This window comes from Cibotium barometz, chromosome 23 (assembly GCF_041138505.1).
Source record: "Cibotium barometz isolate CiBa-2024 chromosome 23, ASM4113850v1, whole genome shotgun sequence".
Lineage (NCBI taxonomy): Eukaryota > Viridiplantae > Streptophyta > Polypodiopsida > Cyatheales > Cibotiaceae > Cibotium > Cibotium barometz.
In genome coordinates, this window is record NC_141068.1 from 5,720,571 (window position 1) to 5,736,251 (window position 15,681).

Below are 15,681 nucleotides of genomic sequence, written 5' to 3' on the forward strand. Positions count from 1 at the left end.
TGATCGATCTTGGTTCGAAACTCGAATCCTGCAAACAAACGAACAAACAAACAAGAAAGGGGGTGCAAGCCTGACTCACCTCCCAACCATGACAGCCGCGGGCAAGCCCACAGACTTGGCTGTCCCCACCGAGCCACGAGCTGAGCTAGTTAGGATGACGTACCGACCAGTCTCCTCCTCGTGACGTCCAATACCGCCACGAAGCTGCCCTCGCGGGCCTCGAGACTGCTGTCGGCCTCGGCTGCGTAAAGCAAGTGCACGTCTGCACTAGATCCAGGCTCCAAGACCATAGAGCTCTCACAAACTCGCGAGACTTTCTATAATACAATAACTAACCTTGGCCACCCTTTTATAGACTCTTGGCCGATCATCGGACGTCCACACTTAGCCGCCCGCCCGTCCATACTTGGGTGCCCACCCGTTAGTATATCCCTAACTCAGCTCGTCAATTAGCCTGCATAGTTGCAAGCTTTCCCAAGCCTCGAAACTAGTCTTTCATGTGTGTAGCACACGGTAGATACACACTGTGCACATGACAGCTGCCCCATTGGAAAAGGGAAAAAGAAAAAGAGAGGACCATGAGCCTCATGCCAGAAAGCTCAAGGAATTTAAAGCAGGTGACAAGTCCGTTAAGTTTGATGTTTTTCATGGAGAGCATGATGCTTCCAAAGTGTTAGCATTTGTGGCACAGTTTGACATTGCTTTTAGTGATGAGGACTTCACTGAGAAGTCTAAAGTACGCCATGCTAGCATGTTCTTGAAGGGGACCACTCCTCATTGGTGGATCACTGAAAAGATCACCAAAGACCCCATTTGCACCTGGAAAGAGTTTAAGGACAGATTTTATGCCCAGTTCTTGCCACCTAATGCGGAGCAAACTCTCACCCAAAAGTGGGATAGACTTGAGCAAAGAGATAATGAAAGTGTGCAACAGTATGTCAATAAGTTTTGGAAAGTGTTGCTTGAGGTAACTCCTTTTATGCAAATCACTGAGGATGAAAGCAAGAGGAAGTTTCGCCCTGGAAATGTTGTCACCCTCACATTGAGAGCTTTTTGTTTCTAGTGTTTTTCTTCCTCTAGTGTGGAATTCATCACTGCATTTTATGATGGTATGTGGGCTGATTTTTGCTTCTTTACAACTTCTATCCATTTAGAGGTTGTTGCAATATCTTCATGGAGATCCTATTTGGTCTCCTCCATTGCCACTTTCAGTTGTTCAACCTCATCTGTGAGGGAGGCCTGCACGCCTATTTCGCTTTCTTCTAGCCCTTTACCCATTGAATCTTCAACATGTTTAACTTGTTCCAGAGTTTCAAGGCAGTCTGAACATGGGGCCAGCACTGCCTCAGGTTCATTCTTGACACAGGTGTTTGTTGTTGTCATTGAGGATCCATAGCTTCCAAAATCTCTCTCTCTCTCTCTCTCTCTCTCTCTCTCTCTCTCTCTCATATTCGTTTGGTGAGAAAAGTACCTAAGGGGGGGAAACTGTGGTGATGTTCTTGATATTGTTGTGCCGATTTGAATTATGTGGATTTAATTAAGTCAACATTTTCTGTGTTCCGAAATTTGTGCTCTCCAGTTACAATCTGACAATTCTTTAAAAAATTTCAGGGAAATTTTCCCAGGTAATGTGGAGTTGGCCGTGTACAACGATTCTGTGGCTGCATTGGCTAGTGGAACCCTTGGAAGGCTACATGGTTGTGTACTTGTAGCAGGTACAGGAACAATTGCCTTTGGTGTGTCGGAAGATGGACGAGAGGCACGAGCAGCAGGGGTTGGGCCATTACTTGGTGACCAAGGCAGGTGATTGGATTCATCTACCACCAAGATTTAATAAATTGTTTCTTACTAATATGTGTTGCATTCATTGGACTTACTCAATTGCTTTCTTCGAAAGGGGTCTTGGCGGTGATTGAATTGCTGCTTTTTATTTTGTAGCGGTTACTCCATAGCTCAACAAGCTCTAGCTGCTGCGATGCGTGCGCACGATGGTCGAGGTCCCTCCACAAGTCTCACACAGGCAATTCTAGAGAGGCTTGAGCTTTCCTCACCGGAAGAAATTATTGGGTATGGTGTGATGGCATATTAGTGTTTGCTTGATCCTGCCTTCTCTAATAAAAGCTATAAAGAGGAAGGTGTGTTAATGGCACTTACAAAGTACACATGTTGTTTGAAACTTTAGTACCAAGGGCAGCAATTACTTGGGTACTGTGTCTTCTCTCTGCCCTGCATTAGAGGTCTGCTTGTTCCTGATGCAAGGTAGTGGGGGGTGGGCCCTTTATGTAAGTTCGGTCCACCCCTAATTATGCTTGACTGTATATTAGTGTTTGCTTGATCCTACCTTCTCTAAAAGCTACAAAGAGGTAACAGCTCTTTACAAACAAAGCACACGTGTTTTTTCAAACTTCAGTAGCAAGGGCAGCAATTACTGGATGATGCTTGGGCACTGTTTCTTCTCTCTGCCCTGCATTGGAGGGATGCTTGTTCCTGATGCAAGGTAGTGGGGGTATGGGCCCTTTATTTAAGTTTGGTCCACCCCTAATTGACATATCTACTGGCCAGTCTGCTAGCAGGCCAGCAGATGACCAGACTGGTGGTGACCAAACTGGAATGGCTGGTCATCACCACTTCTGCTGTCCTACTGCCAACCCCTTTGCTCGAGTTCTGGTCATTCTTTTCACAACTCGGCTGTCAGCCAGCTTTGGTGGAGGCTGTCTTGTCTGTCCATCCCCATTAAGGTGCCAGGTGGCCCTAGGTCCGATAGGCATGCAGCAACAGAAACTTCTTGTATACTAGTTGATCATTTGTGAAGCACCTCACACCAATCTGCCTTCTGTGGGCTCGAGCAGCTGTATAGGACACACATTTCGATCTGCAGCTGTATGGATCAGCTTAACGTGTGCGATCTAGCTTATCTGACGAGCAAGTTGCTGTGCAGGCATGTGTTGTGTAGTCGAAATTGTGCGAACCTTTCAACCGTTTAGCAAATGCTTGTGTTGGATGCTTATCGATGCTTCTTCTTCTCCCAGTTGTACACTGATCTGTACAGAAGCCCCAATTTAAACAGGGGAGACTGCTCTGTTGACAGTACTGCCTAGATTACGTGGTTGGGCAGCTGATTGTGGAAAGAAACTCCACACAAAAAATATGCTTCTAAGAAATTAATCATCATTCCTTGTCTGCAGTGGATAGTGGGTTCTTGGGTATAGGGCTGGGTTTGCTTTGCAGCTGTGCAATATTAAGCACTGTAACTTTGGCAGGTGGGCCTACAAAGATTCATCCTGGGCTCGTATTGCTGCGATTGTCCCCACTGTGAAGGCATGTGCTGCCATGGGTGATGCAGAAGCCGAGAAGGTGCTAAAGCTTGCGGTAGAAGAGCTTGCTACTAGTGTAAATGCTGTTGTCAGAAGATTGAACCTCGCAGGGGAAGGTAAGGCGTTCTTTATGACTATGCACCTTTTTGCTTACACTGTCTTCAAGCGTTACGGATTCTTTCTACATGCTTTTTCTTGCCTGCATACTCATGCAAGTTTGCTCAACTTTCTTTAATTTTTTGCAAAGCTCTCTAGTGAGAAAAATGCCTCTGCCCTTTTGTAGATGGTACAAAACCTTTTCCATTCGTGATGGTTGGGGGCGTATTGGAGATTGATAATGGATGGGATCTCCGTGCTCAGCTTGTAGGTCATATTGCTCAAATTTTTCCGGGAGTACAGCCTATTCAACCAAAGGTATTTTTCCAAAAAATTGATGCTTCTTCTTGTACTAGCTAGTAAGCTACATATACACAATAATGATCATGTGAAGACAAGATAGCCATATGAGTACAAAAATGAAAGTAGGCACCTGGCTCACATCATGAATATAATGTACCACCTATAGTAGGATGACTATGTAAGGGCAACATATATGACTTCATATAGGATCTCTACGTCCACCTTCTACATGGGGGCCTCCATGTATCTCTGAAAGTCTTTTGAAGGATCTCACAGATCTGGAGCCACCGCATGGATGTGGTTGCATGGGGCTGTGGGGGGATGCGGATGTCTGATGTGTTGCAGCTGAGGTGCTCTATTTTGGGTGATCCCCAGTGGGTGTGGCCACCTACGTGTACTGTCTAGTCTGCGTGGGGGGTCCTCAGAATCCAGTGGGCAGCAAGGCCATCCTGGGGTGCTACTCTCCTGTACCACTCAGTGGAAAGCTCGTGAACGGGGGCTGTGAGTCATCCCACGTCTGGGATCTGCCCTCTCTGAGAAGTAGATCACTTTGTCTGTGTAGCTCCGTCAGAAAAAGCGCAAAGCATCGCTTGTCAGGGAAGTCAATAATTCTAGGTGGTGGGCCAAAACCTACCTCAAGAAGCAGTGAAATCTCCCCTGAATCTCAAAATTCACTGGCACCTGCAGATGTAATACACCCCGGGCTTGACCTTCACAGTGCAAAGACTACATATCCTGTCCTCTTTGACAATCCCATTTGCCCTCTCCGTCTCCACTCTGAGGTGGTCAGATGAGACTCGGGTCTGCCCAATTGCAATCCGCATGGCATGTGACCTGTGTCTATTCAGGCGTCCAGGTTTCTGAATGAAGCCATCCTCTATGATCCGCAAAAATGGTTCCAGGAGAATTGCATCTTCGGGGGTAGCTTCAGAGGTCTTAACCATGTGGTGGTGGGTGTGCAGGTGGAGGTCATAATGGATGAGGTGGTTCACTTCCTAATGGTTGAGATGAATGCTGCATCCAAGCTATATTGGAATGGTGGCAGGCGACCCTGTTATGTACCTGAACACTAGTTGCCGCTGGCTGCTGCCCAGCCTCTTATGCCGGCCCACCCCCTTCTCAAGAGGGTTTTAGCCTCCCCATGGCTTTGCCCGAGTACTCGACCAGGCCCAAAAACATATATCACAAGGGCATGCTCCATGGGGATTGTGGCCGATGTCTAGTGGGCCGTGGGTGTCGGGCACTTTGGAATGCGGAGGCCTGGTCCGAGGTAACTCCGCTTGGGTGAGGTGGATCCAGAGCAGCCTGAGGTGGGTCCACGGGATCCACTATATGGCTGTCCTCCTCCTGGGTCGGGAAGAAGCTGGTGATGGTTGGTTGGCAAGGGAGGGGTCGGGGTGGCTGGGGCCGAAGCTCTCTTAAGAAAGTGTCCCTGTATTTGCGGAGCTCGAGCAGGATGAGCCCTAGGCAACGCTGGTCTGGGAAGTCAATGATCCTGGAGGGTGGGCCAAATCCCACAAAAAACAGACAACGAAACCTCCCGCGGATCTCATGGTATTTGGGCAGCGACATATGTAATGCTCCTCCGTCTCAACCTTTGTGTGGCATAATCGGCAGATCCTCTCCTCCCTGGTTTCTATATGAGCTCCTTGGCTTTGAAGATGCGCTCAGCTCTTCCTGTCTCCACTCTCAGGTGGTAGGATGAAACCCGTATCTAGCCAAGCGTTATCCGCAGTGAGCGTGAGGAAATGAATCCATCCTCAGTGAGCGTGAGAAAATGAGCTCTGTAGAAGTGCATCTTCGGTGGGAGTTCCGAAGGCATGATCCATGTGCAGTGGGTGTAATGTTGAGAAGATCTAACCGGATAATCTGGATGGTGTCCTCATGAGAGAGCCAGAGAAACGGGTAGTCCAAACTGTACTGAAAGGGTGGGAGGTGGTCCATGCGGAGCCCATATCCTGAGAACCAAGTGGAAACTCCGGCATACCATACTCCAAGGTGACCATCGAGTGCTTTGGAGGACTCCAGGGAAAGCCTCGGATACATGTGGGGATCCATGTGACTGTTGTAGTGGAGGTATGTGACTGTCTGGAAGAGTGCATCCACTACCATTGGATCTGCAGCAAACTCTGCCTGGTGTGGGACTGATGGTTTGCTGCGGATCATATGGGAGAGCATCATGACCCGGGGCCTCTCAACTCGCTGCCAATCCTCATGGGATAAATCTGGTCCCCAAAAGGCTGCTCCATACATCAAGGCTGGTGTGAGGAGTGTGTCAAAAAGCCAACCCTTCATCTTGGGCTCCTGGAAATGTGCCTAGAAGCAGAGCCGCTAAAGTAAGCTTAACGCTGCATATCCCCGTGTCACTTTGGCATGTGCTGCAGGAAGCATGGTGAAGCGTGGGCCACTGATAGTGACACCAAGGTAGACATAGGACGAGACAATCTCCGAGAGAGAGAGAGAGAGAGGTGGATAGTTTTGGACTGCATGCTTCCTATTTGTTTAGTGCCAGTTGATGATTCATTAAGTTCAGGTCAGGTGTTCTTTACATGCATGAATGATTATACAGGTGGAACCTGCTTTGGGGGCAGCAATGCTTGCTTGGACTGCATGTTCAGACTCATCCAAAAACCACATTGACTGCAATGGAAATAATGCTGCGGGATATGTTGACCCTTGACCTTAACATGGAGGGGAAGGGCTATACAGATTGTGGGCTACAGAGGCTGGTTGAATAAGAAGCCATGGTTGTCATACCCGATTCATTTATGTCACTGAATCCTCGTGGCGGTGAGGGTTTATGTACATTCCTTGTTGTCTCCATACACCTTTGGTGTGCACACAAGTCAAGTGATTGAGCTGGCCATGTGACATTGTAGACTAGCCTGTGAATACCCAGTGAGAACTTTCTTGCTCCAACTGTATTTTTAAATTGATAGTGCACTTGTTACATTATGGATGCTCTTTTATGAGCTTATTGTTTTCTAGCCATGACTCGACACTCAAAATGTTGGCTATTATGGCTAATTAAATTCATGAGAATTATTAGCAACTCTAGGGATGTCTCAGAACATGTATTTTTCGTAACAAAGTTCCTAGAGATGAATTTTGGCAGGCCATAAGATAAGAATGGAGGTGGAGGATTCGTAGACTGGATTTCTAGATTCCAAGATAATTCTTTGTGCTTGGCCTCTTGTTTTTTTCTGTTCTGTTGAAATTTTTTTTAATGTAGAAGCAAATTCGAGGGTAGAGGTGCCAATGTTGTTTAGTCAACATTTTAGCGCTGGCTAGACCTCTTACCCTATCAGGGAGTTCGAATTAGTGTTTTATTAATGCTATTGGTTTTGATCAGGGAGATCCTTCATGCCTCGAAAGAGCAAGCAGCAGCGCCCCCCCCCCCCCCCCCCCCCCCCCCACACACACACACACACCTTCCCCAAAAAAAGAAAGAAAAGAGACACACAACTCTCTTACCAGCCTTTGGATACTCACGCACGCACACACACCTCTCTCTTACTAGCCTTTGTACAGTCACATTATGAGTTTGTACACATGAGGCTCTTCTGCTATGTTGTACGTCAAGGCCCACGTAGTATGTTGGCCCTTCTGCAGCAAGTTTTTTTTTGTCTTGACATCCAGTTTACTCATGGATCGTATGTTACATCTTTTCGGTTTCATAGATCCTCTTTGGGTCTTTCGTAGACGTGTTAATAGAATCTCTCTCTCTCTCTCTCTCGGTTTATGCTGTCCCCTCTCTCTTCTCCTTAGATTTCTCCCTCTCCCCTATTATCTTCTTCTTCTTCTTCTTCTTCTTCTTCTCTCTCTCTCTCTCTCTCTCTCTCTCTCTCTCTACATTTTTTTTTAAATCTTTATAAAATACCCCCCCCCCTCCCTCCCCCCCCCCCCCCCCCCCCCCCTTTCTCTCTCTCTACTATTTACACTATCGCCTTCCTTGTCGTCGTTAGCTGAATCCCCTTGTTTTGGCTTTACCAATGTATATAAAAAGATCACTTATAACCTTACGGCTATTGAGGTTAAATTTAAACCTCGAGTGCTAGTCCAAAACGATAGTTTGATCTACCAAGATATATCTAGACAACTTAACTTGCATTTCTATTTTTTTTTAAAAAGCTTAAACTTTGCTTTATTAAGTATGTCTACTAAATATGCCGGCTGTGTGTGGTAGTAAGTAGTATGGAGCGCACCAACTTTGATGATGCCTCTTGCCCCCAAAAAAATACCAGCTTTTGCTTGTACCTGACTACTCTTCGTCATCATGCTAGTATTCATGCTTAAAACGTTCCTTCAAAAATTCTCGCGCTAATTTGCACTCATGGCTTGATTCTTTTGCTGACCATGGTTGGATAGCACTCGAACTATTGCAAAGGGTGGCTCTTGGCACGCTTCACTTTGGTGCATTATATGCTTTGAAGTTGATGCTTTTGTTGTTGCCAATTTTCAATTTGTATACTATGCTTTCACTGAGCTTTTGGTTGACTAATTAGCTCTCTTTTTACGATCTGCTTATGTATAGTTCTAATGCTCCAATACTCTTAAGCATAGCAAGGCTGTCTTGATAAGAATTTAAGATTTTTGGTACTTCAAATTGAATATTCTTTCGGTTTGGTGTTCATAAAAATGAGTATGTCTATTAAAGCTTGATTAGCTTATGTAACACTCAAAGCTTGAACAGTTGTCATAGCTTGAGTAGGTTATTTTATGCATTGTCTTGATTTAATGGACTCAAAGCATTATAATCATTGTCAATGTTATTGGAACATAATGTGCGACATCCATGAGAAGTATGATAGTGACACTTGCCTTCCCAACCAACCAACTTGTATCTACCAACTATGTGTTTTGTTGGATGGTGGTAGGTACAAGTTTTACTCTCACGTTTAGAGTGACGGGTCCAATTTAAGTGACAACAATATGATTGCTATATTCTATGGAGACTCTAAGCTCATGATATTGTTTGTTGTGATGGTTAACATTGTTCATCTTATTGCCAATTTGTAATGGCTTAATTGTGTTCATTATTTGTTGCTTGATAAGCTTAAGATGTGAGTTATTGTACTTTGAAACTTGGATAATGATCATTCTGAAAGCTATGTTATATATAGCTTAAACTTGTAAGATGACACATACGTAAGAGAACGATCACAACAAATATGGTTTTTTGTAGGACAAACTTTAAAACTCATATCTTATAATAACATAGATAAAGAAGAATATTGTATTATTGACATGATACAGTAGACAGCAAAGCCTCATCACCCGTGTGCTTCCATATGAAAGGGAGCTTTGATAGCAGATTGAGACGGAGGCTGTGTGCTAAGGAGTAAACTCACAGTAATGACTATGGAAGAGCTAGGTGTATATCTATATAGGCCTACATATGCAAAGCGGCCATGATATGAACATATAGGTCTACAATCAAAGTCGGTGCCACTGTCCGTGGTGTAAACTTGGCTCATAAAGATATGCTAAAAACCGTGTAGCAGTAGCATTTCCCTCACCACCTATGGCCATGTGGGCTTATTTTGGGCCCATTTGGGCCTTCCAATGCCACGATAAGATCAACCATCTCAGACTCTACACCCGCTGTGTCTCTGAGATCCTTTTTTGGTGATTCCCTATTTGGATGAAGTCATAATCTATATAGAGAAATAATGAACATATACATTCTCTGTTCATAAAAAATAAACATATTTGCATCTAATAGGCTGCATAAGAGACCAATACTCCCAAAGTAAGCATCAGTTGTTTGGTACCATGCTCGTGGGGTGTGCTTCAACCCATAAAGTGACTTTTGTAAATTACTTTGTTTTTGGAATTGAGAACCAAGAACCCTGGTGGGCTATTTCACATATCTCCTTTTTAAGGTTCATGTTAAGAAAAACTATTTTTATGTCCATTTAGAGAATATGCCGCTGCCAATGCAAGGATGGTGTAAATTGTGGTTAACTTAGCTATTGGAGTAAAAGTCAAAGCCTTCAACTTGTACAAAACCTTTGGTAACGAGTTGTGCCTTGTACTTTTCTAAAGTACCATTAGACTTATTTTGGCTTGTAAATTGACATAGTGTGAATTACTTCGAGTGAGAGTGATCGATAAGATCCCAAGCATGGTTTTTGAGAATGGAGTCATATTTTGCTCATGGTGTCTTCTAATTTGGATTCCTATATGAGTGGTGGCCTTCTGAACCTTGAAAGGATCATAGAGCCAATGTCCCTTCGACTCCATGTTGTAATCCGAAATGATGCAAAAAAAAATTTTGGTTTTAGTATCTAATTTTGTTTCCTCGGCATTTGGAACATATACATAACATTCACAACAAAAAACTCTCAAGTGTGTAGCTAAAGGTTTCTTACACAAGTAGGTTTCTGAAGTGTGCACTAAAGGTTTCTTACACAAGTAGGCCCATCCCTTTGACAGTCTTCATCGTACTTTTGTTAAGAATGTACACATCTGTGTTAACTATCTTAGGACTTAGAAAGAGATCTATCATTAAGGATACTCCTTGCCATCTCGACAATAGTGTGATTTGCTATTGAGTGTGAATAAAAACACCTTCTTGTTAGGGAGTGAGTAGCAACGAATTGTCGCTTTATGCCTCCTTCCTTGTAGACATAGAAGAACTCATCAGGTCTGAGTTTTCCTTGAGCTGCTGCTTCAATCTGGCACTTCTCACTCTCAACTACTGCTAGTCATTCCTTAAACTTTTCGAATGGCTGAGACTTTTTCTTAAGAAAATGCAATCACCAATCACCAATTACCAATCAACATAAGAACCACAAAGTGCAAGTGTACATATCTCTTCATAGAGTACGAAGTGAGAGGAGGAGCCTTGGCCCTAAAACTAGCCTCCTATAGAGGATTTTCGGTGTTGTTTATCCATCATGCAAGCTTTCACATTCATTGCGGTATAAAAAATTAGTGGCAAATGTAGACATGAGTGAAAGAATACCTAAACCTTTGATTGGGCACTTTGCATGGTTGCCGACCACCACCATGATGTCATCTCCCATAGGATCTAGGCAGGACCAATCCTTATAGTTTTTAGTCATGTGTACAGGATCCCCATTGTCAATGATCCCATTTGTTGTCTCATTGTACACTTTGGCAAAACAAATCCACAAGATCCTAACTCCCCACTAGTCCTCTTGTAACCACTTCTTGATATGACATCTTTTAATGACCAAATCCCACAACTCATGAGCCTAAGCTAATGCTAGTAATGCTAGGGGTGTTCACAACCAAGCTAATGCTAAAATGCTAAAATGCTAGGGGATGTTCACACCTATTAACAAGTGAACTTTGGCTCTCCAACCTCATTTGTAGACCTTACTCAATCATCTCATTAATAGAAACCGTTGTTTGTTATGTTTGGCACATGAAACATATCAAGACAATACTTCATTTTTCTATCCTCCATAGACAAAGGAACTTTGTGAGCATGCACAATAGGTATTTTTACATAAATTGGTTTGTCTAAAACTCTCAATTATATGAACCACTCACCATTTCTTGTTATAAGGTTAGGGCCACAAAATCAGTATATCATAAATCTTTCGAATTTGATACATCTATAGTCATGGGACTAAGCATATGCTACATCACAAATAGTTTCCTCGTTGCAAATTCTTAGTTCTCTTCTATATTCCCTAGTTTAACACTAGTGGCCTCTTCTACATGTTTGTGTGTTTGAGAGTTGTGTTATTATTGTCCATACTTTGTGTTTCCATATCAACCTACACCTTGGCCTCAAAATGGTGATCTGCCTCTACCTTTACCTCTACCTATGTCTAAGTAGGAGGCTTGCTTCTACATATTACTAGAAGATGACTTACCCCTGACATGCATCTCGTCCTTGATCTCCTTATTACTGATCAAAAGGGATATATAAGATCCTAAAAGTCAATAAAATTTTCTCAAGTTTTGATAGATGTCCAAATGCATCATATTCTTTTCCAAGTCCATTTAATGTGACTAACAACTCTATTCACAACATGACTAGATTCTTCCTTGCCTTTAGAGTGCTATTCTTAGCATCTGCTTGGTCTCTTTCATGCATTTATGTGTCCTTTCTTGCTACAATGAAAGTATTAATCTTTATCTCTTTATTTGAAGAGTTAGAATCTTTACCCTTGTTTTGGGTTAGTGGAGAAAGCCTAGGCTGACTCTACATTTGTATCTCTTCATCTTGAAGTAATTAGTGGAGAAAGCCTAAGCTAGTCACTCTACATCCACATCCGTCAATCTTGAAGTAATTAGCTAATCTCCTAAAATGTGAAAGGAGTTGGTCTAACACCAACAATAAAAGATGCAATGAAAATATTACCGAAGAGTGAGATATCGATTCATGCCTATCGCAGCCTTCTTTTTCTTGCATTCTTTAGCTATGTGCCCTTCCTTTATTACAATTAACCCCATGGTTGAGAAAGAGAGAATGAAGCAAAACCAAGAGCTTGTGAAAAAGATATAGGTTAAACTAGAGCTAATGCTAAAGCAAAAGGTTCAATACAAACCACTAAATCTGCCTCATCCCATACCCTATTCCATAGCCAATCATAGACCAAGTGGTGAGAGAACCTCTAGGAGGGAAGGGGGGAACGGCATGGCTCCGCATGGGGGGGGCTGTGAGGTATGGCGGCACGACACGAGGGGGTGTGACTTGCCGAATGCCTCTCATATAAACTCATCCATTCTTAAGAGGTTGCAAACACAACCAATTCCAGATCCTCTGCCTCTCTAGAGCCAACCAATCCTCGCATTCCTAGATGCAGCAAGGGAGGGGTTGAAAGCTGGCCTTCCATGGGTCACCATAGCTAGCATAACATTATCTCCAAGGTGACCCTGGTGATGACTTTATCTTGTCCCCTTCAAAGGCACTGCCTTCTATGGAAGGATCAATGCACATCCCTTAGACATTGGTAGGTCTTTTCCTACCTTAGAGCTAGCATGAACCCAATGCAAGTACCGCTCATGAGACATAGTAGGCCTCTCACAACCTTCTTATCCTTGGAGGTCCGAGTTCCGATAAGTTCTTTTTTACAAGGAAATTTGCAACTTTGGAGAGACTTATTGAATTAGATGAATAGGAGTTTAAAAGCCCAGAGAACTGAACTTGAACTTAAGGAGGAGGAGGATGAACCATGCCCCATTGAGTACCCTCCCTCTAGAACTAAAACCAAAGGATAGCTAAAAATTCCCATGAACAAGCTAGGACACTATTTTGAGAGCAATAAAATGAATGTTGTGTTATTTATCATGTATAAGGGACTTACGATCTCCGTGTGATCTTAGATGGTGGGCTTGGTGAGTATAATTACCAAAGATTTTTGCGGGGCCTAGGGTAGCCTAGCACTCATAGGCACAAGCCTCATAGTAATGCTTATCGAGGGGAACATAGTGATGCTTGTCTCCAGGGGAACATAGCCAAACCATTAGGCATCCTGCAAGATGCAAAGATCAAGACCTTCATATTAAGCTTTTACCACAAATTTATGGTGATGGATTTTTAGAGAAGAGGGTTATACACAATGAGAGAAGAAAGGATGGTTCATGCTTTAAAAATAAACTACATGTATACACGCAAAGGTAGGCCAGTCCTTGAAGATAAACCTAAAAACAAGGAAGACTCATGCCATGAGTTGAGGCATTCTTGCCAATGAGTCTCACACAACTCTCTGAACATGTGTAAATATTACAACAGGTTACTGAATAGTGAAGACGAGAACCAAGACTACCAACCTCTCGTAGATCTTGAGACGACTCTTAGGATTGGGTCCATGTCTTGGCAACCATGGACACTCTTTCACAAAAGATTGAAACAAGATTTACACAACTGCACGAGATGGAAATCACCTCCCTGTTCATGCTCAGTGCAACATCTCTTTTGGGAGTTAAATAACAATTTCAAGCCAGGCATAGGCTAGTAACTTATCTAGTGGTGGGGACTCCTTCATAAAAGGGTCAACATCTATGGTGCCCAAAGTCACTCGAGGGGCCAAGAAGGAGAAAACAATGTAGAAAGCCTATGAAGTATCTTCTCCCCATGGAGATGGATCTTCACTAGTTTCTCTATCTTGAGGCCATGGACTCTGATCTTCTTGAACGATCCTTGGGGATATCGTTGATGAGGGAGTGTTTTCGACATATTTGTTGCTGACAAGGTTTAGGATCTCCATAAAGGCAAGAGTGTTGTATGGTGTTAGAGGTGGTGATTTGGGATGTTAATATGTTTGGGATGACCTCATCCACATCAAGGGTATAATAAACATTCTATAGGGGAGCTCGAGCGTTGTGGTCCTTATTTTTCAGCTAAGGATACAATCCATAGCTATGATCCATCTCCTTCCAAGGATGAGGCTCTCTCTTAGTGTACCTGCACGGGTCACATGTAAAACTTGCACATCACAAGTTTAGATCAAATAAGAAACTCTGCTTCTTCAAAATAATTGCTGATAATCGTAGATTGGGAACTATTTTCCACAACAATTCTTGTAGGGATGGGTGGCCTAATGATGTCAATATCTCCTAATATAAAACATTGCGGCTAGCCCCAATGTTGTCCAACGGACTGGCCACGTTGCTAGATGGTCTCCTAATGGGGTTCATGCCTCCTAAGATAAAACATTATTCGCTAGCCTCGGTGCTGTCCACCACTGACTTGCCACATCGCTAGATGGTCTTCTTAGGGAAACTCTAGCTAAAGGCATGCAGGTTCCAGGAGTATTTTGGCCATATCATGGAGATTGGTTGCATGTATAGACATCTATACGCTTGGGGATTTGCGGTCTCTTTGGGTCTTCTTGTTATCAAGAGACCACCTCAAGGTGTGCCCTCCATTTTTTGTTTGTTAGCCTCTTATTTCTCCTCTTATTTCTTATGGATTTGGAAGAGCATTCCTGGGGTAAGAGGTCCATAGTAGTGCTTTAACTTGCTACCATTGAACTATCCTTCCATCTTAATCCCATCCAGAGTATCTCTATCCTTACTACACATGGAAAAGCAATTTCTATTACTTGGTTACTCAGCTCCTTGACAGGGACCTTGGACTCTCCACTTAAGTTTCTATTTAGTGTTCTTGATACTATACATCAGCACCATGTCTCCTATCTTTATACACTTTTCCTCGAGTTGGTCGTCACAAAACCACTACTTGCACTGTAGTTTTTCAACCATCAATCCGTAAGCGGATCATATTCTTTGATCACTAAGTTGCTCTAAGAGGCAACTAACCTCTTTGTGAGAGGGTTTCCCTTGAGGTTATGTTTAGCCACAATTTCGAGTCTTGGAACCAAGTGTTCCATTGGCATGACTATGTGAAGCCTAAATGCAACCTAAAAAGGTGACGTATGTTGATAGCCACCTTGTATACTATGCGGTAGGCCTAAAGAGCAGAGTATAATTTGTGCTCCCAATCGCTCCTCGATGCCTTCTACTATGTTGGTGGGGATAGTGCACAAGGTCTTATTTATTCTTTTTCCTTGGCCATTTGCTTGTGGGGAGAAAGGTGTCAACTTCTTGTGAACACCATAAGCAACTCTTTAAGCAAGAACTCCACCACAATGTGTATCGTCATCACACACTATTTATAGTGGGAAATCAAAACAGGTAATCACATTCTCGTAGGGGAATTTGGCAATAGCTCTTGCATATCCGCTTTTTGCATAGCTTTGGCCTCCTCAACCCACCCTATGAAATAATTTGTTTGCGAGATGATGATTAAACGTGCTTGGGTTCCCTTAGTAGCTAGGCTAATGGGACCCCCAAATTCTAAACCCTTTTTTCAAATGGTGGTTCTAAAATTATAGGGATAAGGGGCGTTCAGTCCTTCTCGTGGACTATGGTAAACCTTTGACATTCATCATAGTGCTGAACAAGCTCTATTGCTTCTCCAAAGGGTGTAGGCCACTAAAGCTTAAAGCTTGGCTTATAGAACCTTCTGGGTAGTTCTGCC

At 43.4% G+C, this 15,681-nt stretch overlaps 1 protein-coding gene across 2 annotated transcripts in view; it reads left to right on the top strand.

Moving 5' to 3' along the window:
* The window catches only part of LOC147625558 (uncharacterized), a 71,070-nt gene extending 64,208 nt beyond the window's left edge, over window positions 1-6,862 (top strand). The window contains exons 3-7 of one of the 2 annotated variants that reach the window (XM_086817064.1): window positions 1,612-1,803; window positions 1,939-2,067; window positions 3,261-3,430; window positions 3,598-3,728; window positions 6,283-6,862. In XM_086817064.1, coding sequence (XP_086673190.1) covers window positions 1,612-1,803; window positions 1,939-2,067; window positions 3,261-3,430; window positions 3,598-3,728; window positions 6,283-6,393 — 733 coding nt within the window. In that variant the 3' untranslated portion in view covers window positions 6,394-6,862. The remainder of the gene's footprint in view (window positions 1-1,611; window positions 1,804-1,938; window positions 2,068-3,260; window positions 3,431-3,597; window positions 3,729-6,282) is intronic. The other variant, XM_086817065.1, reaches the window with a different exon arrangement.
* Window positions 6,863-15,681: the final 8,819 nt, after the last annotated feature.